The sequence below is a fragment of the Siniperca chuatsi genome, linkage group LG14 (genome assembly GCF_020085105.1).
Source record: "Siniperca chuatsi isolate FFG_IHB_CAS linkage group LG14, ASM2008510v1, whole genome shotgun sequence".
NCBI lineage: Eukaryota > Metazoa > Chordata > Actinopteri > Centrarchiformes > Sinipercidae > Siniperca > Siniperca chuatsi.
Window position 1 is genome coordinate 27,881,947 of NC_058055.1, and position 25,282 is coordinate 27,907,228.

The following is a 25,282-nucleotide window of genomic DNA, read 5'->3' on the forward strand; positions in this document are numbered from 1 at the left end:
CGATCCTTAACTAGGGGCCAAAAGTCGGCCTCTCCGACGAAGTGCGACACGAAAACGCTTTCGAACCCCTTTTAAAGGGTGAAGCGGCCGACCAAGTCCAAGTCAACAGACTTCAAAGTGTGAGAAAACCAGTGAAACCGGACTGCAGTCCAGACTCGTCCCACTGCATGTTTCACTAAAACATCTCCAGCGAACGACGTCAGGGTTGAACTGGAGTGTTTTGTTTTTTAGCCATCTGGGTTACGTTTAACTGTTTAAACAGCATTTAAAAGACTATGTTTCAGCATGCAGTTAGGACCCGCGTCATGTTGAAAAACGGTCATTTACAAGCTAAAATAACAGTTACATGACCTCTAAAAACCAGGTCCAGGTCTTAAACTTGGATGGCTGAGATAAAAGCACACGCGTGGCGGAAACAAAAACATTCACTAAATATCTGTTAGTTCATTTTGCCTTTAATAATAAAAAGAAAACTAAAATAAAAATCTGAAAATAAAAAATACATGGCAAAACAATAGACTCTTAAATGATTATGAGAATAATCATGGTCGCAATGATGATACAGTAGAAGTAATAGTCACCATAATAATAATAATAATAATCAGAAGCATAATAATCATAATCCTATCTTTTCTGGTGTTCGTCCCACCAGCAGAAATCACTTCCTGTTTTATAGACATTATGGTAAGCATCGCACAGGCCGGGGCGTGGCACTTGTCAAAATATTTTCACACTTAGCAAAGTTACCCCACATATGCACGACAAAGTAAGGACAGAATCACAGCTCGTACGATTCACAGCACTGCCTGGGGGAAAATTAAACCAGAAAACATGCTCCGCGTCGGTTTCTTCTTCTTCTTCTTCTTCTTCTTCCCCTCTGGGTCGCAGCTTCAACCACTGACTGACTGACTGAGGAAGGGAGGGAATTTTGGCAGTTTTAAGATAAAAAAAAAACAAAAAATAAATACAAAGAAAGTTTGTTGGTTTGTGTGAAGCTCGAAAAAAAACACAACGAACAATTTCTAAAAACCGCCATGCGTCAAAAAAGACCAACATTCTTCTTCTTTGTCTCCTGAAATAAACAAAAAATAAACAATAGCGTCTGTGGGTTTGTTTCGTCCAATGAAAGTGCAGTGCTCTTGTGTCGTGTTAAATGTTGATCTGTGCAGGGTTTGTTTTTTTTTGGGAGGGGGGGAATGAACGTTGGAAAGCAGCGGCTCTGAACTGCTCTCCGTTTTTAAGAATGAGCACGGAGAGAAAAGATCTAGTCGAGGGCAATAAAACCCGAGCTGCTGAAGTCCGTCGCGTCCGAGTTTAAATAAAATCCGAAATGTTCGGGAGAAGAGGAGGCAGGAGGTTCGTGTGGATTTGAAGGGAAACACTGGTGCTGTCCGGTTTATTCTGATCGCGTCTCGTTCACTGCTTTCACGGCACTTTTATAAAACGTGCAATTTGGTCGTTTGTACGATACTTAAAAAGGAGAGTCGGGGCCGCTGTGAGAAAAACAAAAAAAAAATCAGATTAAATTAAGAATTAAGTCGAAATATCGCGAGTGCGTTTGCTGAAATGGTTGTAATTCTGAGAAAAGAGTCAGTAATCAATTCTACTAAAGTTGGAATTTTCTTTTCAAGAATACGGTGACGATTTTACGGGAAAAGGAAGGAAAGTCATTCAGAGATAAATTTAAATTTACGAGGAGAGTCGTGACTTCCAGCGACGAAGACAAGCTGACGAGTTAAAGGCGCGACGTCGCAAGAATGTCGAAAAGTGGCAAAAAGTCAAGGTGTTTGAGATAAAATTGCAATTTTATAATTTAAAAAAACCCCTCTATTTTACACGAATACGTTTTTAAAAAGTGATATTACGACAATTAAGAAAATGTCTTATTCCCCCCGAACAAATCTCAACACAAGGTCCGACGCCTCTCAAGCATCGCGTGGTCTTCTTCCCTGGATTCCCTCAGTTGTCATGGAGATGGTTTAGTTGTTATCACGTGACCGAATCCTTCCCGTTTCCATATTTAGGTCACATGATAAGAACTACTCCGCCTGGCAGTCAGAATTCAGGGCAGAAACACACAAACACTTTATGCCTTCCAAAATAAAACTTCCTGCATTAAAAAACGGCTGAAAGTCACTGGAACTAATGACGCATTTTAATCAGGGATGAATGATTTAATAATCGTAAAAATGATCGAATTACGTCTCAGTTCTTCACTGGAAACGGTTGTTTTTAGATATCGTCGCAACAGTGAGATCGAGAAGGCGCAATGCAGTTTAACTAATTACCGAGAAACAAACAGATGTCGTGCTGATGGTTTTAACCAGAGATGATGATGATGATGATGATGATGAAGAACAAAGACACCAGTGTTCCCCTTCAACGAGCCGATGAGCGTTTAAACCGGCTGCGATCGAGTCACCGACGGTTTCCGTTTACATTTGAGCGACTCGAGGTCCAACTCAGGTTTGATCCAAGTTTAAAAAACGATTCCAGCGTGATCAGAGTCCGCGCTCTTTTAACGGTTTCCGCGTTCACGCCAAAAGTGCCGCTTTAAGAGGAAGTTGACGTCTTTGCATCGTAAAAGAAAGAAAACTGTTTAACTGGCTCCACTTTACAGACTTCAGCCGGTCGACGACTCGGCGCCCGAAACATCGTTAACGACAAGCGAGCGTGAGCCTTCAGCTCCTTCACAGAACAGGCGACTGGAGCTCCTCGTCATCAGCGATCAATAACGGCCCCGACCGAAGGAGCCGGGACGCTTCAGAAACCCGATTTCTGCCTTTTGTGCTACATTTTGCTTCCGGTCACCAAATCGAACGAACAGTGAATTTACTGCACCAACAAGTTTTGTCGGCGTCCGAAGTCTGATGTAGCTTATTCCTCCGAGAGTGCGTCTACTAACAAACTGTTTCCCTTTTTAAAAAAGACTTTAATATATAATAATCGCTTCTCTTTAGACGAGTCCAGCGTGAGAACGAAACGATTCATCTGCCGTTTTTAAAGATTTACGTCTTCAGCGGGAACCGACCGGTAAAGATCCGACTTTATTTTCACAACGCTGCGATCTGTACTCTCAGCAGCGACTCCGTATATTCTGGATTTTGCGTTAACAGACGCACCGTTTCCTCCTCTCGGAGTGACGACGGTTAGAGATTACAGCGCCGAGCCGTTTCATGGGATCTGTTGGCGACAACAGAAACGTGGATTGACGCCAGACTTCAGTCGCTTTGTGTGCAGGAATTATTTTAACCAACAGGAATAATAATAGTTTCTGTAAAGTCTCCTGGCGTACTTTCTCGCTGCTTTAGTTTTTAAAACGAAACTCTGCGAGCCGATTTACGTCTTCAGCGGGAACCAATGAGCTGCGAGGAAAACGTGAGGGCGGAATTTTTTTTTTAAAAAAAAGTACCGAACGCGTTCTTTAAACTCCACGAGCGGTTTGAACAAAAAGGAAACGACTCCGCCGACGCTGGAATGGTTCTTACGAACAGAAAGGGAACAGTGCGGCCGGCCGAACGGCACAAACGTTTTACAAAATGGACGACGGGGGGTTCAAGTTCAGAGCGAGACGAGCGGGAGGGTGGATGCTGGTGAAATCGAACTTCAGTCGCTTGTGTAAGACTGCTGTGACTGTGTGTGTGTGTGTGTGTGTGTGTTTCCTCCCCTTGCAGCCATGATGTGAAAAGCATCTACAGGATTCACTTGAAGGAAAAACGGCGATCACCACTGAACACAGATCCCAGCTTCTCGCAGAAGGTTGTTTTTTTTTTTTTTTTAATCTATGTTTCAAATATATATTCTGTTTGTACAAGATGGTGATCGTCGCCGCGGAAACGGTCGACATTCAAAAAGACTTCAAAAGTAAAAGAGGACGAACGCCACTTTTGCGACTCTTCGGCTTCCCGCGCGTCTTTATTTCTTTATCAGATCGTTCCTTTCGCCTCAACCCTTCTCGGTATTTCACAAGCCCCGCCCCCGCCCCCACCCCCCACACCTGAACGTCCCGACAGCAAAGAAAGAAGCAGCAGAGTTCGATCCGCGCCGCCAACATCTGTCCCGCAGCTGCTTAACGTTTACAGTTTCTCGACCTTCGGCTAAAAGAGAGACAGAGGAGACAGATGGAGAAGAAGGCGGCGGCATGACGAATGGCTGAAGCAAGAGAGGAAGAACACTGCGAGGCCTCCGTCCAAACGTGCCCTCATCCATCCCCTCCACCGGGGGAATGTAACGTGAAGTGTGTGTGTGTGTGTGTGTGTGAGGTGGTTTCAAAGCGAGCGTATGGGGGTCGGCGGGCTCCTAGCAGTCCTCGTCCTTGTCGTCCACGGCGCCTTTGAGCCGCAGGCGGGCGAAGTCCTCGAAGACGAAGTCGTCGTCCTGGGAGATGCTGCTGCGAGGACGAAGAGAGAGAGAGAGGGACAGTTTACTCATTTCATCAAGAGCCGGAGCGAAACCAGAACTTCCAGGATCTGATCCAGAAGCAAGAAAACCTCATTTTAAAAAAAATAAATCACATCGACATCGGCAGCAGAGAGTCGAGCGTCCGCGGTCACTACACCTGTCTGTGTTCACCATCTTAGTTTATAATAAAACTTTATTCATAGAGCACTTATCAAAACAAAGTGCTTCACAACAGGAGAAATAAAACATCGCAGTGAGTGACGAAATATTAAGAAATAAAACACACAAAAGCAGTAAAATAAGCAGCCAGTTCAGGTAAAATCAGGATCTGCTTTCAGATAAAAATGTGTTTTGAGACGAGACTTAAACGAAGACTCTGACTCAGACAGCCTGATGTCTTCGTTTAGCGTGCTAGCATGCTAACATATGCTAATTGGCAGTAAACAGAGCGCAGCTGAGGCTGATGGGAACGTCATCAGTTCTGCAGGTGTTTGGTCAGAAAGCAAAGCGTTCAAACTCTGAACCACATTTCCAGCGTGGAACAAACCGGACAGACGGACGGAGAGTTTCGTAGGAAATCACTCGTATTTCTCAAAGCAACGTTCTGGTTTCAGTACTGAGACTCGGGTATCCGCACCACCATCGACCGGTTTCAAAGTCCAATGTGAAACCAGATCCAAGCGGATTCTGGTTTTCTACGCTGAGACAGTAAGCGGTACACGCTGCGGCTCTGAAACTCTTTTTCCTTCATGAACTCAACAGAAGAGCCGATACTCACTTTGTGTCGAATTCTATCAAATTGGTGTCGATGGGGGGGTCCATCTCTGGCACAGCTGCAACACACACACACACACACACACACACACACGTTAGCGTGTCACACCGTCGTTTCCATGGAAGCATTCAATGCACGATGAAGATGATGTCAGATTAGACTTCTGCAGCGGTGAAACTGCATTTACTCCAGTGCGAATCTGAGGAACTTGTACTTGAGTATTTTCTTCTCATGCTACTTTTTACTTCGCTACATTTTGTCTGACAGCTTTACAAATTAAAAAACACGAAAATGTAAAAAAGTAGAGCTGAACGTCAGTCGATCGACAGAAAATTAACTGACAACTGATAATCGTTCGCCATTTCTCCAGTAAATCACTTCCTGGCTGCAGCTTTTCCTCTGAACGACTGTGATGTTTGTTAATAATTTTTAAGTGTTTTTACAGTGTGGTATTAGTACTTTTTTTACTTCCTCCACCTCTGGACTTCTGTCTGTTTTATGTCGAGCGAACACGTCACCTGACATTTAAAAAAATAAAATAAAATCTGTGTGTGTAAATTAATTCTCAGACAATTCATTTTCTGTTGTTAACAAATCGCCTGGTTATTAGATGTAATTGTACGTTGTGTGAAGTCACCTGACTGTGGGCGGGACACCGGCGGCTCCACGGGTTTAGGATGCATCAGGATGAAGGGCAGCTCCACCGACACGTCTCTGAAAAACAACAAAACACGCCGGCGCTTCAGCAGGAAGCCACCTCTCAGTCCGCACAGCACACAGCGAGCGCGTTGTTGAAAACGGGCGTTATGCTAAAACGCATCGAGACAGCAGGTTAACATGGAGGAGGCATAAATTAAAATGAGAGCAGGTCCTAAAGACCTGTAACTGATACGAGACCGAGTTGTTTTAACAGGTTTCAAACCAGTTTACCATTTAAAACCAGTCTAAACCCACTTTAAATCAAATTTAAAGCAACGTGTCAGTTGAAACAGGTTTTAAAAATGACTGAACTGTGTATCAGACACTTTTACCTCTCCAGCAGCCTGCAGGGGGGGAGGAGGGGTGGAGGAGGAGGAGGAGGAGGGGTGGAGGTGGAGGAGGAGGAGGGGTGGAGGAGGGGGTGGAGCCACACAAAAAGCCAAAAACACAGAGGGGGGAGGTGAAATGAAAAGCGGGAGGCAACATGTTCACAACCTGCAGCGGAAGCAAGCGCAGTGAGGAAACAACTACAGCAACAAGCGGACGGTTTCCACGGCAACTGACAACAGGAAGTTAGAGGACGAAGCAGGAAGTTGAGGCTGAGCCGCACCCAACATGGGAGTCACTGACGGTCGGGGTTTAGTTAAACTGAGCTTAAAAAAATAAATAAAATGTTTTTGTTTTTCTTCTGCAACCATCGATTATTTCCAGTATTGATTAATCTGCCGGTTACTTTCCTCAGCTGATTGAAACGTTCGGCACGTGGACGAGAGGTCCTTCGAGCGCTCAGAAATAATGTCTACAATTAAAACGCCGTCAGCTGACAAAGACGTCAGCGTGATGTGACCGAAAGCTCCAGAACAGCAATCAAGTGTTCGAGGGGGTCGAAGTCACAAAGCTTCGGCTCTAAATTAAATCCGTTTCAGATTACGATTGGGTTTAAAGCTTCGGTGCGACAGAACCGAAAGCCAAACCGCGATTTAGTCCCGGTTTAAAAGTTCACAGCGAAGAATGTCTCGAACTTCAGTCATGTGACGCAGGTACTCGCGTACGAGACCGTTTATGTCTCAGGTAAAGCTGTTACAGCGCGATCAACACAAATTTATCCCCAAAAAAACACATTTCAAAGCGAGACTGAAGCTAATGCATCTGTGTAAAAGTAACTTTAACTTCTCCAAACTATTTTTAAGACGTTTTAAAAAAAGGCCTAAAATTCCTGATTATTGGATTTTAGGCTTTTTTAAGGACCTGCAGAAACCCTGTCTGAAGTTCACGCGGGCGCAGCTCAGCCACAAATACTTAAAATCGACTGCAGTCTGGAAGAGAAAGAGCTCGAAACGGCGCTGATGACGTCTACAGGAAACAGCGAGGCTGCGAGGACAGGAAGTGATGTCAGCAGAGTGTGCCGTACCCTCCGCGTGAGACCACCAGCTTGACTTTGACTCTGTAGGACACCAGGATCCCCAGAACCTCCTTGTTGGTGACGTCCTTCACACTGAAACACACAACAGAGCACCGTGGTCACGTGACTGCACCAACACACCTGTATAACACACCTGTACTCTGTGTGTGTGTGTGTGTGTGTTACATGGTGGAAGAGGCCAGGTTGGTGTCTTCGTGTTTGAGTTTGCCGTCCAGAGCGAGTCCTCTCTTCTCTCTGTTCTTGTCGAGCGTCGGGGTCAGAGTGTACACCTTGCAGAAGGTGGAGCTGGACGACACCTGGTCACTGAGGAGACGACACGCTGCTGTCAATCAAACCGTTCAGGTAAGCCCCGCCCACTCAGCAGCGCTCCACAGACTGACTTCAGATCAGTTACTTCAGATTATAGTGCTGGGTGATAATTTAATACTATTGAAAGCTTATCAACTGTCTGTATAATCATATGGCGACCAGTAGACATCAACTTTATACTGGTTTAAACCTGGTTTTACTGCTGTAAACAGGATCTAAACCACTTTAAACCCCCTCAAAAACCCTTTAAACTAGTTTGAACCCACTTTAATCCTTTTCACCTGTTTTAAAAGGAAATTATCTTTGTTTTAACGGGTTTAAAACTAGCTTGTCATTTAAAACCAGTTTCTCTCTTGTTTAAAACACTTTAAACTAGAGGTAAACTGGGTTTAAACTAGTTTCAGTCAGTTTTACAAATCAGTTTAAACCAGTTTCTTGCTTGTTTGAACCCATTTACAACCAGTTTCTCTCTAGTTTAAAGCAATGTACTGTGTTTAAACATATTTTAAGCCAGTTTAAACCAGTTTATCTATTGTTTTAAACAGATTTAAACTAGTTTAAACCCAGTTTACCTCTAGTTTAAAGCAATTTATCTCTAGTTTAAACAGGTTTTCTACCAGTTTGTCATTTACAATCAGTTTAAACCAGTTTCTCGCTTGTTTAATCCAGTTTAAAACCTATTTAAACTAGTTTGAAACCATTTACAACCAGTTTCTCTCTAGTTTAAAGCAATGTACGGCGTGTTTAAACATTTTAAACCAGTTTATCCATTGTTTAAAACAGATTTAAACTGGTTTGAACCCAGTTTACCTCTAGTTTAAAGCAATTTATCTCTAGTTTAAACAATCAGTTTAAACCAGTTTCTCGCTTGTTTAATCCAGTTTAAAACCTATTTAAACTAGTATGAACCCATTTACAACCAGTTTCTCTCTGATTTAAACTGGTTTAAAATATGTTTAAACACGCCGTACATTGCTTTAAACTAGTTTATCCATTGTTTATAACAGATTTAAACTAGTTTGAACCCATTTACAACCAGTTTCTCTCTAGTTTAAAGCAATGTACGGCGTGTTTAAACATATTTTAAACCAGTTTATCCATTGTTTAAAACAGTTTAAACCTGATTTAAACTAGTTTAAACCCACTTCAATCCAGTTGATTTCAGATTTAAAGAAATGCATATCGTGTTTAAACAAATTTTAAAACCACTTTATTACTTAAAATCAGTTTCTTTTTGTTTAAACGAGTTTTAAGTTATAATTATAATTTAAACTAGTTTAAATACGCACAAACCAGATACTCATTTAGCTTCAAACCAAACAAAACCAGTTTGAATCCACTTAAATTTGGGTTTAAAACACTGATTGACCTCAGTAACACTCAGATAATCTGCGAGAGCCAAAATGCCCCACAGGAGGTTCTTACTGGGAGCACAGAGACATCAAACTGGGACTTACTCTGCCTCCTGCTGGGCCACTGGACATTTATACTGGGCAGTGCTGAACAGGCAGATGTCTGCATACTGACGCACTGCGGAGACAGAGGATTAGGATGAAGGGCAGCTCCACCGACACGTGAAAATAAAAACACTGTTAGCAGAGATTATGTTGAAGGCTGAACACGCTTTCACACATTTCATAGAACAGGGATTATGAATTTCCAGAAAATCATCAAAAGAAAACACGAACGAACGCTTGTTTTTCCGTCCACTGCCGCCGCGCGAGTACGAGTTCACTGGTTATAAAACAGCTGGTGGAGCTAATTCTCCAGTCGCCGCCATTAAACCACCGCAGAAGAAGAGGGCGTCATTAAAGCTCAAACGCCCCTCCTTCCATCCCCACGCCAGCTTTTACACCTCAGACGACAGGAAACACTTTCGCCAGTCCGAGCGCAAACTGCTCGATTAGACCCGGAAGTGAAGAGTCGTCCTGTTTGACCCCGTCCCTCTACTTTCAAAATAAAAGCTGGCGCTTTTTAAACCCCCCCCAAATGGATACAGAGCAGTACGTGGACGGTCAGGTTCTGTCTCTGAAGTCTCACGAGTATTTAATACGAGACACATTTAATTAATTCAATCAAACTCATTCAGTTCTGTAAGTGAGCCATGTTTTGGTTTCTGATGCGACAGCAGCGTGGACGGAACAAGAGACGAGAAGAAGAAGAGGAAGAACAAAGAAACAGAAGAAGAAGAGACCGACAGACAGACATACGTACCAGAGATCTTGACTCTCTTGACGGTCTTAGTGGAGTTGTTGGTGACGTGAACGTTGACGCTGATGGGCTCTCCGTGGTAATACAGCTACACACAATGCACCGTGGGAAAAAAAAACAGGTGTTATTTTAGCATCTTATAAAAAGGGAGTCTGATCTGAACGGCCAGAAACTCGTAAAAAAGTCATAAAGAACTAAAAGGCTGGAAAAAGCTGTTTGATGTGTGTGATGTTTAATTTCCACACAGCAGCGGTGGACGTAGTTCTCAGATCCTTTACTTAAAAGTACAAGTATCACAACAACAATATATAACATACTCCATTACAAGAAGTATCAGCAGTAAAAGTTCTGGTTCGGCAGTAAAATGTCTCCTGTGACTGATTTCTGATTCTGTCTGACATTATTAGATTATTAACACTGAAGCATCAACGTTAGAGCAGCGTTTTACTGTTGTAGCTGCTCGAGGTGGAGCTAGTTTTAAATATATACAGTTAGCTAGTTTTAACTACTTTATACACAGTTAGCTAGTTTTAACTGCTTTATATACTGTTAGCTAGTTTTAAATATATACAGTTAGCTAGTTTTAGCTACTTTATATACTGTTAGCTAGTTTTAAATATATACTGTTAGCTAGTTTTAAATTTATATACAGTTTTAGCTTTAGTTAGCTAGTTTTAAATATATACTGTTAGCTAGTTTTAAATATATACAGTTAGCTAGTTTTAACTGCTTTATATACTGTTAGCTAGTTTTAAATATATACAGTTAGCTAGTTTTAGCTACTTTATATACTGTTAGCTAGTTTTAAATATATACAGTTAGCTAGTTTTAACTGCTTTATATACTGTTAGCTAGTTTTAGCTACTTTATATACAGTTAGCTAGTTTTAAATATATACTGTTAGGTAGTTTTAACTACTTTATATACAGTTAGCTAGTTTTAACTGCTTTATATACGGTTAGCTAGTTTTAAATATATACTGTTAGCTAGTTTTAAATATATACAGTTAGCTAGTTTTAACTGCTTTATATACAGTTAGCTAGTTTTAAATATACACAGTTAGCTAGCTTTAAATATACACAGTTAGCTAGTTTTAACTGCTTTATATACAGTTAGCTAGTTTTAACTACTTTATATACAGTTAGCTAGTTTTATATACAGTTAGCTAGTTTTAACCGCTTTATATGCAGTTAGCTAGTTTTAACTGCTTTATATACAGTTAGCTAGTTTTAAATATACACAGTTAGCTAGCTTTAAATATACACAGTTAGCTAGTTTTAACTGCTTTATATACAGTTAGCTAGTTTTAACTACTTTATATACAGTTAGCTAGTTTTAGCTAGTTTTATATACAGTTAGCTAGTTTTAACCGCTTTATATGCAGTTAGCTAGTTTTAACTGCTTTATATACAGTTAGCTAGTTTTAACTGCTTTATATACAGTTAGCTTGCTTTAACTGCTTTATACACAGTTAGCTAGTTTTAACTACTTTATATACAGTTAGCTTGCTTTAACTGCTTTATACACAGTTAGCTAGTTTTAACTACTTTATATACAGTTAGCTAGTTTTAGCTAGTTTTATATACAGTTAGCTAGTTTTAACTACTTTATGTACAGTAAGCTAGATTTAACTGCTTTATATACAGTTAGCTAGTTTAACTACTTTATATACAGTTAGCTTGCTTTAACTGCTTTATACACAGTTAGCTAGTTTTAGCTAGTTTTATATACAGTTAGCTAGTTTTAACTACTTTATGTACAGTTAGCTAGTTTTAACTGCTTTATATACAGTTAGCTAGTTTAGTCCAGTGGTTCCCAACCTAGGGGTCGGGCCCCTCTAAAGGGTCTCCAGATAAATCTGAGGGGTCGTGAGATGATTGATGGGAGAGGAAAGAAGAAAAAACAAAGTTCTGAAACACAAATCTGGTTTCAGTTTTTGGACTTTTCTGTGATCTTTGATTTTTAGAGAAATACTGGATCATTTGATCATTTATTGAAATTAAGCCACGTGAGACGTTTAGAGGAGAAATATGTCTTTGGTGGATTTTGGTGGACCCCTGATTTTATATAAAGGGGTCACAAGACAAAAAAAGGTTTTTATGTAAAATCTTAATCTGAAAAGTAATCTGAGGTATCCGTCAGATAAGAGTAGTCGAGTAAAAAGTAGAATATTTCCCTCTGAAATGTAGTGAGTAGAAGTAAAAAGTAGCAGAAAATGGAAATACTCAAGTGCAAGTACCTAAAAGTACAGTACTTGGTTAAATGCACTTAGTTATTTTCCACCACTGTCACACACACACACACACACACGTAAGTTTGATTTTGTGAAATAGCAGGCAGATGTGAGCAGCTGTTCATCCGAACTAAACACACCTGATCACAGGTTAAAGACCGACACTACGGAAGCGTGCGTACCTCCTTGTCCAGAGAGGCCTCCAGGTGTAAGGACCTGTCAGACATCAGGAAGCTGCGGGTCGTCTCCACCATCGGTTGAGGACCAGGCTTCTCCGGAGCGTACTGGACCTTCCTGATCACCAGACGCACCGAGTTCCTGAAACATTAAATACTTCGTTTTAACTTAATTTCATTGAACAACCTTGTGTTGTATAATAATAATAATAAATAAATGACCTTGTACATGTCCATATATCAGTTTCACTAATCTACATTCATCTCCTCCCTCACTGATATTTCAAACTGGCACTTATCAGAAAAAAAGCTTCCACCGTGTTCACGTCCACTTTGTCCTTTTAGCAACCCGCAGAGACGGCCATGACGGTCACCTGGAGGGAGTTTTTCCAGGTGAGACTCACATCCTTTACTAAACACTGAAGCCCGACCCACACTGGACGTCTGAGGCCAATACTGATATCAATATATTGACAGATAGTATTGTTATTTTTTACATAAACAAACAATCTTAATACGGATCCCTTAGATCATAGTTGTCAAACTCTGGCCCGCGAGGCGCATTCACCGCTAATACTACAAATCCCACAATGCTCTGCTGTTGTTTTGGCGCATCAATCATGACAGGACCCAGAAACGCCCCCTCCTCTGCGACAGCAGTCATAGCAACCTCGCGCTACAGCTGTCACCGTGCTACCCCTTCCCAAAAATAGCGGAAAGAAAGGAAACAGGAGCTTTTCGGACAGGTGGGAGGCAGAATACCTGTTTACCTGTGCAAAAGACACACCTGTTCGTCTCGTATGTGGAGCCAGCGTGGCTTTAACTCAGGAGCACAGCATTAGACGGCGCTATGAAACGGTGAGTTTCAGTGAAAAGTCTTTTAGCGTGCCAGGTGGGTGTTCAGATGTGACTCTCGGGCACCGAAAGTCAATAAATGATTCATTTCCCTATATTTTTGTCGGAATAAAAATATTTAAAAAAATGTGTTGTCCTTTTTATAAAAGAAATTGCATCTTGTAGAAAACTGAAAAAAATACATAAAAATAATATCAAAAATAAATATATTTTACGTTGAAATTTGATTCAAAGCAAATGTCAATTCAAATATTATCATTTCCCTATAATGTTGTCGGGGACTGTATGTTGTGTGGTAATAAGCGTCGCTTGTTCCATATTCAGCGTTAAAGCAAAACTTGTTTGGGTCCATTTGTTCAATGTCGGCCCGCGACTTTGTTCTGTTCTTGTTTTAAATTTTGGCCCGCTGTGTATTTGAGTTTGACACCCTCTGCCTTAGATGTTTATTCTTAAATTGTGACCCAGACTCGCAGTGAGCAGCACATTTTACAGTGTACATCCTTAACTGCGCTCTCTGGTGGACAAACTCTGTAAAGGCGACGCTGTTTCTAAACGAACTCAAACCCAGTTTGGTATTTATTACCCTGCAGACAAATACACAGATACAGTACATCTACAGTAAGCTTAAAAAAAATCGGCACCCATCACGCCTCGTTGCCGCCTCACGTCATGGCCGTGCTCCTGTGGGTGTAGAAACCGGCCTGTGATTTCTGTCCGTGTGATTGGTGAAGGTAAATATAAAATGGTGGCTGTAAACAGAAGAACTACATGTTACTGTTCTTACAGATCCCCGACACGGCCTCCTCTCTCGGACTCCGTCGGAGCTGCTGGAAACGTCACACTGATGTTTTCTTGTTGGCCGGCTAACCGCTACCTCTTTAGCTTGCTTACTGTTATCTTATTAGCCCTTAAGCTAGTCAGCAGTCCGCGCTGTAGTCAGCTGGTTTAGCCGTCAGAGTTCAGACAGATCTCAAACCAACAACCCCGCTTTGAGTTCAGCACGAACAGCCGCTAAAACCACGAGGTCTCCTTTTTACATTTTACATTTCCACAGTTAAATTTTCGCTTTGTGGTTAGCGTGTGACTGTAGCACTCCTAAAAGATATGAAGATCATTTTCTCGATTAATCGTTTAGTCAATGAAACGTTAAATAATGTCAAACAGGCTAAAACCTTAAAGGCACAGTTCACCCCAAAACCAAACATACCTGCAGAGCCGTTTATCCACCTGGAGTGTTTTGCTGCGAGCTGCCGAGTTTTGCAGATATCGGCCGCAGAGATGTCTGCGTTTTTTTTGAATATAACGGGAATGCGTGGCGCTCGGCTCGTGGAGCTCAAAGCGCCAAATACATACATTTAAAAAAACTCAAGAGCAACGTCTGTTTCCAGAAACCAGGACCCGGTTCCTGAAGATAATCCACAGGTTTGTTGGGAGCGGCTTCATGTGGGAACTGTTTTCTTTCTACTGATAGTATGGATGGATAAACAGCACTACAGGTAAAAGGAAAAATATGATTTTGGGGTGAACTGTCCCTTTAAGATATTCAATTTACTGTCATATGACAAAGAAAAACAGGAAATCCTCAATCAGACGCTGAAACCAGAGAAATTTGGGCATTTTTGATTTAAAAATCGTTCGAATAATCGACTAATCGTTGCAGCTCTAATCAGAACGTTAAACCTCAGACAGGTTCAGGAAATGGTACAGACATCTGGGTCTACAAGAGATGTAGATTTAAAGCTGTTCGTGGGTGTCGTGCCCCCCCCCCCAACGTCTTAGACCCTCTGCGGATCCGCTATAAGAGCTTTAAACCCTCAGAAACCGTGTACAGCTGCAGGTCTGAACTCACCTCTTGTGAATCTTCTCTTCTATTGACTTGGCACAGAAAGCTCTGATCTCAAAGTCAACACCGCAGGCCTGCAGAGACAGAAGAGACCAGATCAACACCACAACCGGCCTTCTTTCAGCACAGACCACTTCAGCTGCTGACGCTTCGTTCTTCCGGTCCCAGACCGACTAGCTCACTGCGTCTGTAAGTTTACTTTGACCCAGAGATTCAGTAATATGCAAGAAGTGGTTTTTAAGTCTTTTGTTTCAAGCACAATCTGCATTTTAAAAATACAAATCTTGACGTTTTTAGCTTTGTTTGAAGTGTTTCTTTTCTAATTTTCACCGGCGTACTGTTTTACACTCCAAGGATGTCTCCACGTGTTAAATGTTCTCGGTGAACTAAAGACTTTGATAGCTTTTAGCTTAGCAACTTTTACAAATGCAAACTTTTCATCAATTTCTACTAAAGATGTCTCGAACTGATCATAAAGATCGGTATCCGGCATATTTTAACAGATCGATATCGGCTGAAATAAACCCGATCACCGCATGAGAAGATCAGAGTCTGTGCATGTGAAAAACGATTTGGACGCAGCAGCAGCAGCGATGAGATGCACGGATTCACTCAGATGCTAACAAAGCTGCTAGTGATTCTTTCATTTCTCCTCTCTCCTTCTGATCAAAAGCTCAGCGGAGAGAAAACAGGAAGCAGCTTCTCGCGCTCGGCCGGCGCCGACGTCACTTTCACCGTTTCAGAATCAGAAATACTTTATTGATCCCCGTAGGGAAACTCTTTGTTCCAGTAGCTCGTCTTTACGTCAGTGCACACAGGAGAAAACGATATTATACACTATAAACAGGTCAGAAATAAATAAATTAAGTATCTTGTCGGTATAAGTATAAGATAAACTAAGTGTCGAGTACCAAGTGGGTTTACTTGTAGATGGTGAAGTACAGTATAAATACAATGTCACTAATTATGTAATAAATAATAGTAAAAGCGGAGGTGCATGTACTGTCGAGAGTAATTGAGGTATATCCGTAACAATAAATAAGAAAAACTACAAGGGAAAACTAATATTGCACTTGAGGAGTAAACAGAATAAACAGAATAGAATAAACAGAATATTGCACAAAAAGACAAACGTCTCCGTCTGCAGCTCAGATCAGCGGCCACTAATTATATTAACTGTATTATTATATTAATTCAGAGAGTTTCTGTAGCTCCAACAGAGTGAGACCTCTTCTCTCCAGCCGATCTCACGTCAGTTTCAGGAGCCACGTTCTCCGGTTAAACTTTTATCCCTATCAGATCGATCATTTAAACTGATCGACTCACGAGTTCGTGATGCAGCGTTTCGTATTCAATTATCAAACATTCAGATCCACCTTCACTGGACTCGGATCGTCATCGGGGCCCAAAAGTATTCGGGACACCCCTAATATTTACATTTAAAAAAAGTGTTTTAAGACTGCTTCATATTTTTGGCAGAAGCTCCTGAAAAAGTTAAGATTTGCTGGATACTGAACACAAAGTGAAAGTGACAGGACTGAACCAAAATAAATACGTAGTTGTTGAACACAGGAAAACACTGAATCATTTGTGAAGTGTGTGTGTGTGTGTGTGTGTGTGTTACCTTCCCGGTGTCCTCTGGGCCGGGCTGTAAAGTGACTGAACAGGGGAGGTTCTGAGGAATCTGAATCAGCAGAGAAGAAATACAGTCAGCGGTTCCACATCTGCATTTCTGAATTACAAACCGCAGTTTGTTAATGTCACGGAGTCCATTTATCAGAACTTCCCCCTTAGTTCATGCTTTATGCCACGTACACTGAGCACCAGCGGCGATATTCACAATGCTTCCCACACAGCGCCGACCTTTAACTCCCAACAGAACAACTAGATACTAGAAAAGAAGTCTCTTTAATGAGCCAATAACGGATCTTTGTGGCCACCTGAAGGCAACAGAACAAGTTGAAAACACGACAACTTTTTCCATCTTCACTTCTTGCAGCTTCAGACGCAGCGAAAAATAATAATCATCAACTCTCAGACCAACTCTTAGCACGGGGAAGCGTTGTGATTACAGCTGCATCATATACCAGTTTACAGTCAAATAGTTCCAGGAACTAAACAGCTAAAAGTCCCTGTAAACTGTAAACTGCGTGTTTGAATGTCTCCTTCGCATTCATTCAGAGTAAAAGTAGACAATCTGTTGATGGTTATTGAGTAACGTTCATTGACCGAATAGTTCCAGGAACTATGGAACCAGAAGAACTAAACAGAGAACTGAAAGTCCCTTTTGAGCATTCCCACCACAGCTGAAGAACTGTGACGATTAGGTAAATTAGTCTAACGAGCGTTTGAAAACACAAAACGTCGTCATGGTGTTGTTCTTTGTATTTGCTGTTTCCTGATGATGTTTGAGTTATGAATGAATGAAAAGAAGAAATGCAGAGGTTGCATGGATGCCCCCGAATACGTTTTTTCGCCGCCGATACAGATTGTCGATCATCTATGAGCCATATTGGCCGACACAGATCGTTTTTAAACCAATAAACTCACAAAATGTCAAGGGAGGAAATATGCTTACACCCATTTTCCTTCTGAATTTCTGTCGCTGAGGCTGACCATTAAATTAGCAACAATAACAGGGAAACATGGATAAACCCACACATTTATTTTTCACTTGCCCGAACACAGACTTTACTTGCCCCAGGCGAGCGTTAACGTCGAGCCCTGGGAGACTTGGATTATCCTGCGCGAGTTGTGTGAGAGTTTTCAAACGGATGCTTTAAAGTAGTTTTCCTATTTTAAAAAACGGGAAAGTCTTTGGGTTGTTTCTGCGTTCACGTGGAGTCTTCAGGAGTTAAAGGCGACATGGGGTGAGTAATTGATATACAAATCATTTCGGGGGTGAAGTGCTCCGTTAGGTTAGGTAGCATGCGACAATGACACCAACTCAGCTGAGAATCGGCTCCAGTTTTTTGATTGGTTTTCATGATCGGCGACCAGAAGGCATTAATCCCGATCTCCTGATCGCATATTTTCAATGAATATAACGATAACGATCGCCGGCCGGCCGGTCTGGGCATCCCTAAGGAGGTTGTGTTCTCTCATTGCAGCTCCCCCCTCTCTGTCTCGTCCTTATAGACGAGTGACACTCAGTGCTTCCTTGTTTGGTGAATGAGGTTGCAGCCCTACAAACTCCGCCCCTGAAGTTCCTGAACCATCAGAAAGTACAACCCCCTGAACTATTGTACAGGAACTAAATTTAGTTCCCGTTTCCTCCGATCAAAACACAGGTTTAGTTCCTCAAAAAGGTTCTTGGTCTCCTGGGAAAGTTCTTGCGGTGGAAACGCCACACGTCTCTGCTTAACTATGCAACCACATCAAATCAAATAGGAAATAAAAGGTTTGTTTCTCTCTAGCCACGATCGCTGTTTACAGTCTTTATCTGTCTTTTTAGAGACTGGGAGCCGACTACAATCAATAAACATCACAAGAAATGTCTGTCCATGGATGCTGGACCATCAGAACGTTCCGCCCCCAGGATTAGGGCCTTTTTTTGGGGGGGCCCGGGAGCTAATTGTAGACCCTGGTTCCTGTGGTGGAAATGCAGGTGAGAGTTCCTGGAAAGTGTCCTGAGGAGAAAGCAGACTTGTTGAAAAGCAGCAGCGACTCACAGTGAAGTAGAAGGGGTGTGCATGCTGGCCGAGTTTCTTCAGCAGCCTCTCCTGCAGCCGGCTGTTGGGTTTCCGCTCCTCAGGCACCGGAGGGAAGGCCTGAGGGAAAGACATTCAAAATGTCAAAAGACTGATTACATATACTGACAGCAGGGGTGGAGCAAGCATTCAGATCATTTGCTCAGCTACAAGTGCTAATACCACACTGTATAAATACTCCAGTGCAAGTAAAAGTCCTGCAAAATGTTACTGAAGTATCAGGAAAATGTACTTGAAGTATCCAAACTAAAAGTACTCAATGCTGATATATTACTATATCTGACATCATCACGATGGCTTGTTTTGTCCAACAGCTGGGCAAAAAATAAACAAATTAAAAAGGAAAAAAAACAGCAAATCTTCACATTTGTGAAGCTGGAACCATAAAATGTTTTTACATGAAAAAATGGCTTAAACCATCAAAATAGTTTTGAATTTCTGTCAATCGACTAATGAGACGGTGTCGTCCCTCGTTCGTCCAGGACTGTTTTCTATCGTAGAAAAGGTTTCAGTCGTAGTCGTCTGGACGCTGTTTTCAGAATCAAGACGTTTCGGCTCCCATCCGGAAGTCATTCTCAATTGTGAAAAAATGGAGTCTACCTGAGTATCTGTTGATCAAAACATACTCAGGTAGACTCCTCCCTGAGGGCGGGGCTTATGCAACACAGAGTAGCTTAAATTTCTGAGTTCCCAGACCATTTTCACAATTGAGAATGACTTCCGGATGGGAGCCGAAACGTCTCGATTCTGAAAACAGCGTCCAGACGACTACGACTGAAACCTTTTCTACGATAATCGGCTAATGAATGAATCAACTGATCGTTTCAGCTCTAATCGTGTTTAAGCTGTTTGATCTATAACGATGCATCATATTCTGTAAACTCTGTTTTGTGTGTAAAAATCTGAATCTGCAGATAAACTGAAGCTGTCAGATATTTGTAGTGAAGTAAAAAGTACAATACCTCCCTCTGAGATGTGGCGGAGTAGTAAAGTAACAAGACAAGTACCTCAAATTTGTACTTAAGTGCAGTACTTGAGTAAATGTACTTAGTTACCCCCCCCCCACAGTGTCCTCGGGTGTAGCTGGAGGTTTGGAGTGGAGCTCTAACCTGGAAGGTGGAGATGTACAGATCCTTCCTGAAAGACAGACCCAGCACGTCCAGGTCCTCGCGGCCATATCGAAACGCACAGGTCAGCGTGACGAAGACTGCAGGGAGGAGGAGGAGGAAGGTAGAGCGAGTGGTTCAGAGATGTTACCCGTCCCTTACGTCTTCACATTATAAACTCTATTGTTCTGATTTACAACTTATTGCTGCATCATAACTGTATTTCTCATCTTTTTTTTGTATTTTATTTGACCTTTTTCCTCTTGATCTCGTTTCAATATATTGATTTTATTTAGCTTTCCGGTGTGTTTTTAAATGTTTGAATGTGTTTATTCTTCTTATGTGAAACCGTTACCTCTCTGTCGCTGTACAATAGAAACCTGCAAGCAAACAAAGCTGTCGAAACCAGACTGTTTCTAACCGAACGCGAGTAAACGAGTTGTGAAACTATGAATGGTTTCTCTAACTAAGAATCTGGTCTGATGGCATTTTATCGAATCTGAAATCCTAAACCACAGACTCAACTGTCTGAGACGGTGTCGGGGGTTTCACAACACATTTGGTCTCTGTGACGTTCGAGAACCCTGTCCTGACTCAGTCGGTTCCTCACTGGGCGGCCGTGCTAATATTAATGCTAACCTGCTAACTAAACGGCAGGTGTTTCTGCAGGTGCGGCGCTTTGAATGTTAGCCGACGGTGAAATGGCTGCCGAAGTGCGATCTGGTGTAACAGCGGCAGCAGGCTGAGACCGAGCACTCGTCCTTCTCAAGTTATCAACAAAAAAGACCTTTTGTCTTTATTTTAATAACACAAACTATTGCGGACACATTTAAAAAACATGTTGACATTACTTTTGACTACAGAAAGGGATTGAATGTGTGAAGTTAAGGCGGTCCACCATCTTCAGTCGCTGAGTCAGCGTGCGTTTGTCTTTGCAGACGCCTGCAGAGTCAGAAACAGGCTAAAGAGGCGATCTAAGAGACCTGAAAGAAAGAGTCCGTAAGGGATTCGTTGGCTGCGGAGTTTAACAAATCTGGGTACATTTACAACTTGGAACCGGATCCACAATGGAACTGGCACCCGTCCCTAGACCTCACAACGAAAACCTTTTTTTTTAAAAATACTTTGATGTAGAGAGTTCAGGAGGAAGCGGTCCTACCTTTCCTGTCCTTCAGGTACTCGGGGTCGACGAGGATCACGCCATCTGCCAGCAGGAAGGAAGGGAGACAAACCGCCGCGTCATCACAAAACCAGGTCCACAAAGTTCACTCGACTGTTTCTGCTGCGTTTTTAAAGAGCTGATCCTCCAACCGCTAACTCCACAGAGCGATCCTTACCTGCTCGGGTTCTTTGACACACCTGAGGTCCTCGTTTCAGTAGAGGGCTCACTCGGTAACTCATTCATAAACATTTCCTGTCACTTCAGCTCAACTTAAAATGACTGTATTATTGCAGAAATGCTACGACATTTGCTAAATAATTAAAATTTGTCAAAAAGGTTTGACGACAAGCCAACGTTCTTCTCTTGAAGCTCTCGATCAAATATTAATATACAAACCTCCAGATGTGCTGACTCACCTACTGGGTCCACGTGGTCCAGGTGATCCACAAAGTCTCTCTTTCCCAGGTAAACTGTCACCTGCACAGACCAATCACAGCGTCAACTGTCAGTTTACTCCTCCGTTTCTTCAACGTGACAAACATTTTGTCACGACTATAAATTCAGACGCGACCAATCGCAGCGACGCATCACGATCAGCTGATTATCAGTGTCGTCATTCGGTATTTGCAGATATAAATGTCACTTCAGTCAATGATCCTACTGAAATACTCCATCTGAACGGCGTTTCCATACACTCCCGTTACTTTCTACTTCTACCCCGCTAACTTCAGGAGCGAAATATCGTACTTTTTAATCCGCTACATTTATTCGACACTTACAGTAACTGGTTACTTTACAGATTCATATTTTACGCACGAAACAGCCTGCGATCAGCCTATAAAATGATCTATTGTTAGAAATTAAACTACTTAAAATAGTTAAATTAGTTCCACCTCGAATAGCGACATAATTCAAATGCTACGTTCGTTTAACACGTGGTTGCGTTCGACAACATTTAACATTTGAGAACAAAAAGGGCGTTTAATATAAAATACAAAAACATGTTTATATTCTGTTTCGGTATCGGTACAGACATTTGCGGATCATACTGGAAACAGTATTGAAAACATTCCAGTGGTGGATAGTAACTAAGCACATTTACTCACATAATTAAAGTAAAATTACCTCAAAATTGCACTCGAGTATTTCAATTTTATTCTACTTTCGACTCCGCTCCATCTCAGAGCTCACAGCTTTAGCTAAGATTTTACAAACGTGTAATGAATTTATAAAATGCGACACTGTGCTACAGATTAAACGCTCCATTAGTATATGAAGTGGTTAAAATGTGTCCACCGTGTTAAAGCTTCAGTAATAATATGATATATAACTCTGAAAGGGACCATTCTGCCCGACAAGTACTTTTACTTTTACACTTCTGTACTTTTACTTGAATGTAGTGTGCAGTATCTCTACTTGTACTTAAGTAAAATAAACGAGTACTTCTTCCACAGCTGAACATTTCGGACGGTACCGCTCCTATCCCTGCATGCTGAGTACTTTTACCACTTTACGTACATTTTTCTGATACTGCCTCTGTACTTGACGGTGGTTTTATTACTTTTACTAAAGTAAAAGATCAGATCTGATCTTCTGCCCCCGCTGCTCTTTATATTTCGTCAGCAGAGAGCAGAGTTTCACACATCACAGCGCCGGCTGTTGCAGAATAAAGAAACCGGCTGACTCACCTTACAGTTGGGGCTCGACTTCTTAAAAACTCTGAGAGGTTTTGGAAAGAGGAAGGAGGAGGAGGAGGGAGGACAGAACACAGAGGAGGAAGAAGAAAAAAGGACACAGATGTTAGTCGTTTCGTTTGTTTAATTCGTCTCAACAAATAAAATAGAAAAAATCAGGAGAAAAACGTCGTGAAGATGTTTCAAACTGTCGGTGAAACGTCAGGACAAGCGAGCGCGAATCTTTTGTCAAACTCAGGAGGAAATGTCTCACTCTCAAAACAAGGCCACTGTTTATTTCAACACAGCAGGAAACTGAGGAGGGAAGTGGTTTGAGCAACAAACTCGGTCTATATGAGCTGGGTTATTATGGCCCGTCACCACAGACCTTTAACCGTGACAGGTGAAGAGTTTCAAAGAACCCCCGACACCCGCCGACTGCTGGGCTGTTTTATTTGGTTTAAAACTACTCAGAAGTCCACAAGAACAAACGAATGTTTCAAGGAAAACAAAAAAAAACAGCAGTAAATATGTACGGTAACTGATGTTTTTTTCCTGTGCGACGTCGAATCAGGTGAAGCTCTGAACTTGTGTTGTGTCCCCGAGTGCAGATCTGACTCAGAGCCTTTTAATAACAACTCGGCCTTCCTGTTAATAAATGTTCCACTGCGAGTAAAACTGTCTGCGGTGCGAAGAGCTGATGCAGCTGTTTAACCTTTGGTTCATTTTCCATTCGCTTTATTAGCTGAACCTGTACATTCACTCAAGTACAGTACTTAAGCACGAATGTGAGGCCCGACTTCAGTCACTTTCTGCTCCACCGCATTTATCTGACGGCTGTAGTTACTTTACAACTTAAGATTTTTGCACATAAAACATACAAAGAGTTTATAAAATATGATGTTTTGTTATAAATTATAACTACAACTGAAACGATTAATCAATTAGTCGACTGACAGAAAATTAATCAGCAGCTGTTTTGATGTTTGAAGTCGTTTCTCCTGTAAATCCCTTCCTGGCTGCAGCTGCTCAGATGTGCAGATCTGCTGCTTTTCCTCTGAACGACTGTAATAACTGTGATGTTTGTTAATGACGTCGAGCTTCGGACTGTCGGTCGGACACGACGACACGGTGAAGGCGTCGCTTTGGGCTCTGGGTCGTCGTGACGGCGTTTCTCACCGTTTTCACCAGTTTTCCAAACCGATCGACGGATCGATGGAGAAAAGAATCGGCAGATGGATCCAGAATGAAAAGCATCATCAGCTGCAGTCCGATACAAACCGGTTCAACATGAGCTCCAGCTCCACCAGCTGCAGCAGCAACATCCTGCTTTACATTAATGCACGAGGAATAATAACCTGATGATAGAATATATAACAGCACAGCAGCCACAGGGACGCTGCACTGCTTTAATGCTTTAAGGGCTTTTTCCTGATCACACTCTCACACTTTCACTGCAGCAGAGGGTTTTACAGTGTGTGTGTCGGTGCTTTAACTGAAGTAAAGGATCAAGCAGCTTCATCAGAGAGTGCAAACAGGCCCGGGCCATCGAGGTTCACAGCATTTGTGTGAAATGGTCACATCCTTTAACAACCACCGCAACACATAAACAGGAAGTAACAAATACCGCGGTTTCTCCTCCTCACATCTCCGGTTTGAAGCCGGAGCGGCTGAACGTCGGGCCGAGGCGTTCGGGAGAGAACTCAAAACATCTGAGCTCTGCTGGGGCGAACCGACGCCGGCGAACCCCCGAGCTGGAAACGCCGGCCTCCGGACTGAGCGGCCGCTTTCACTGTTCGGCTGCCAGTAAACTGTTTACAGCAGAACGGCAGCTCCAGCTGACGGCTGCTTCCTGTCACAGCCCGATCCTCTCCGCGCCACGCTTATATTTAGATCACTTCAAAGCCCAAATTAAAACTGATTTACAGGTTCTTGTGGCTCCAGTTTTGGCACTAAAGGCTTGTTTATCACCGTGGTGTTTTTAGCTGCAGCTCCAGAAAATACAAAAACGACTCCGTGGAGGGATGTCATTTCAGATTTGATTCATTTTCATCATTGCTGATTATTTTCACGTCTTCAAGTGTCTCGTTTTGTCCAAAAACCCAAAGAGATTCAGTTCACTGCGACAGGAAACAACGAAAAGCAGCAAAACCTCACAAATTTATTGTTTAACTCATTTATCGAGGAAACAAAAAGGCACAATAATTAAATCGATTGTCTAAACTCACTTTCAATTTCCTGCATAAGCTGCGTTTCTGTTTAAAATGTGACTATTTATGGCCAGTTTTCATTTCCACCTCTGCAGCCATTTATTCAATTCATAAAAACTTTATTAAAAGCTGAAACGATGAGTCGATTCACGCAAAATGTATCTGCAACAACTTTGATAATCTATTAATCACTAAAAAGTAACTTTTCAAGCAAAAACGCTAAAAAATTCCCCGGCCCCAGCTGCTAAAAACGTGAATATCTGCCATCGGGCCGTCGACTGTTGGACAAAACAAGACATTTGAAGATGTCAAGATGAAGATGTTGATATTTTCAGACATTTTACAGACAGATTAACGATGAATCGTGAAAATAATTGGCAGATTAAATCGATAGGAAAAACTGTAACTTGACGACTGAGTGAACTTCTTCCTCCTGACATTTTCCGCTGCAGTATACTTTTAATTACTGAACACCGGCGAACATTTCAAGATCCCA

At 42.0% G+C, this 25,282-nt stretch overlaps 1 protein-coding gene across 3 annotated transcripts in view; it reads right to left on the reverse strand.

Annotated features, from left to right (window-relative positions):
- Positions 1-437: 437 nt before the first annotated feature.
- Positions 438-25,282, reverse strand: part of LOC122887729 (arrestin red cell) — a 32,666-nt gene continuing 7,821 nt past the window's right edge. For 2 of the 3 annotated variants that reach the window (XM_044221199.1, XM_044221196.1), the window contains exons 2-16: positions 22,592-22,622; positions 21,320-21,380; positions 20,901-20,945; positions 19,745-19,842; positions 18,597-18,695; positions 16,550-16,609; positions 14,932-14,999; positions 12,234-12,369; positions 9,822-9,906; positions 9,065-9,137; positions 7,464-7,601; positions 7,287-7,370; positions 5,814-5,890; positions 5,180-5,234; positions 438-4,390 (exon numbers count right to left, since the gene is read on the reverse strand). In XM_044221199.1, coding sequence (XP_044077134.1) covers positions 4,300-4,390; positions 5,180-5,234; positions 5,814-5,890; positions 7,287-7,370; positions 7,464-7,601; positions 9,065-9,137; positions 9,822-9,906; positions 12,234-12,369; positions 14,932-14,999; positions 16,550-16,609; positions 18,597-18,695; positions 19,745-19,842; positions 20,901-20,945; positions 21,320-21,380; positions 22,592-22,622 — 1,201 coding nt within the window. In that variant the 3' untranslated portion in view covers positions 438-4,299. The remainder of the gene's footprint in view (positions 4,391-5,179; positions 5,235-5,813; positions 5,891-7,286; positions 7,371-7,463; positions 7,602-9,064; positions 9,138-9,821; positions 9,907-12,233; positions 12,370-14,931; positions 15,000-16,549; positions 16,610-18,596; positions 18,696-19,744; positions 19,843-20,900; positions 20,946-21,319; positions 21,381-22,591; positions 22,623-25,282) is intronic. The other variant, XM_044221197.1, reaches the window with a different exon arrangement.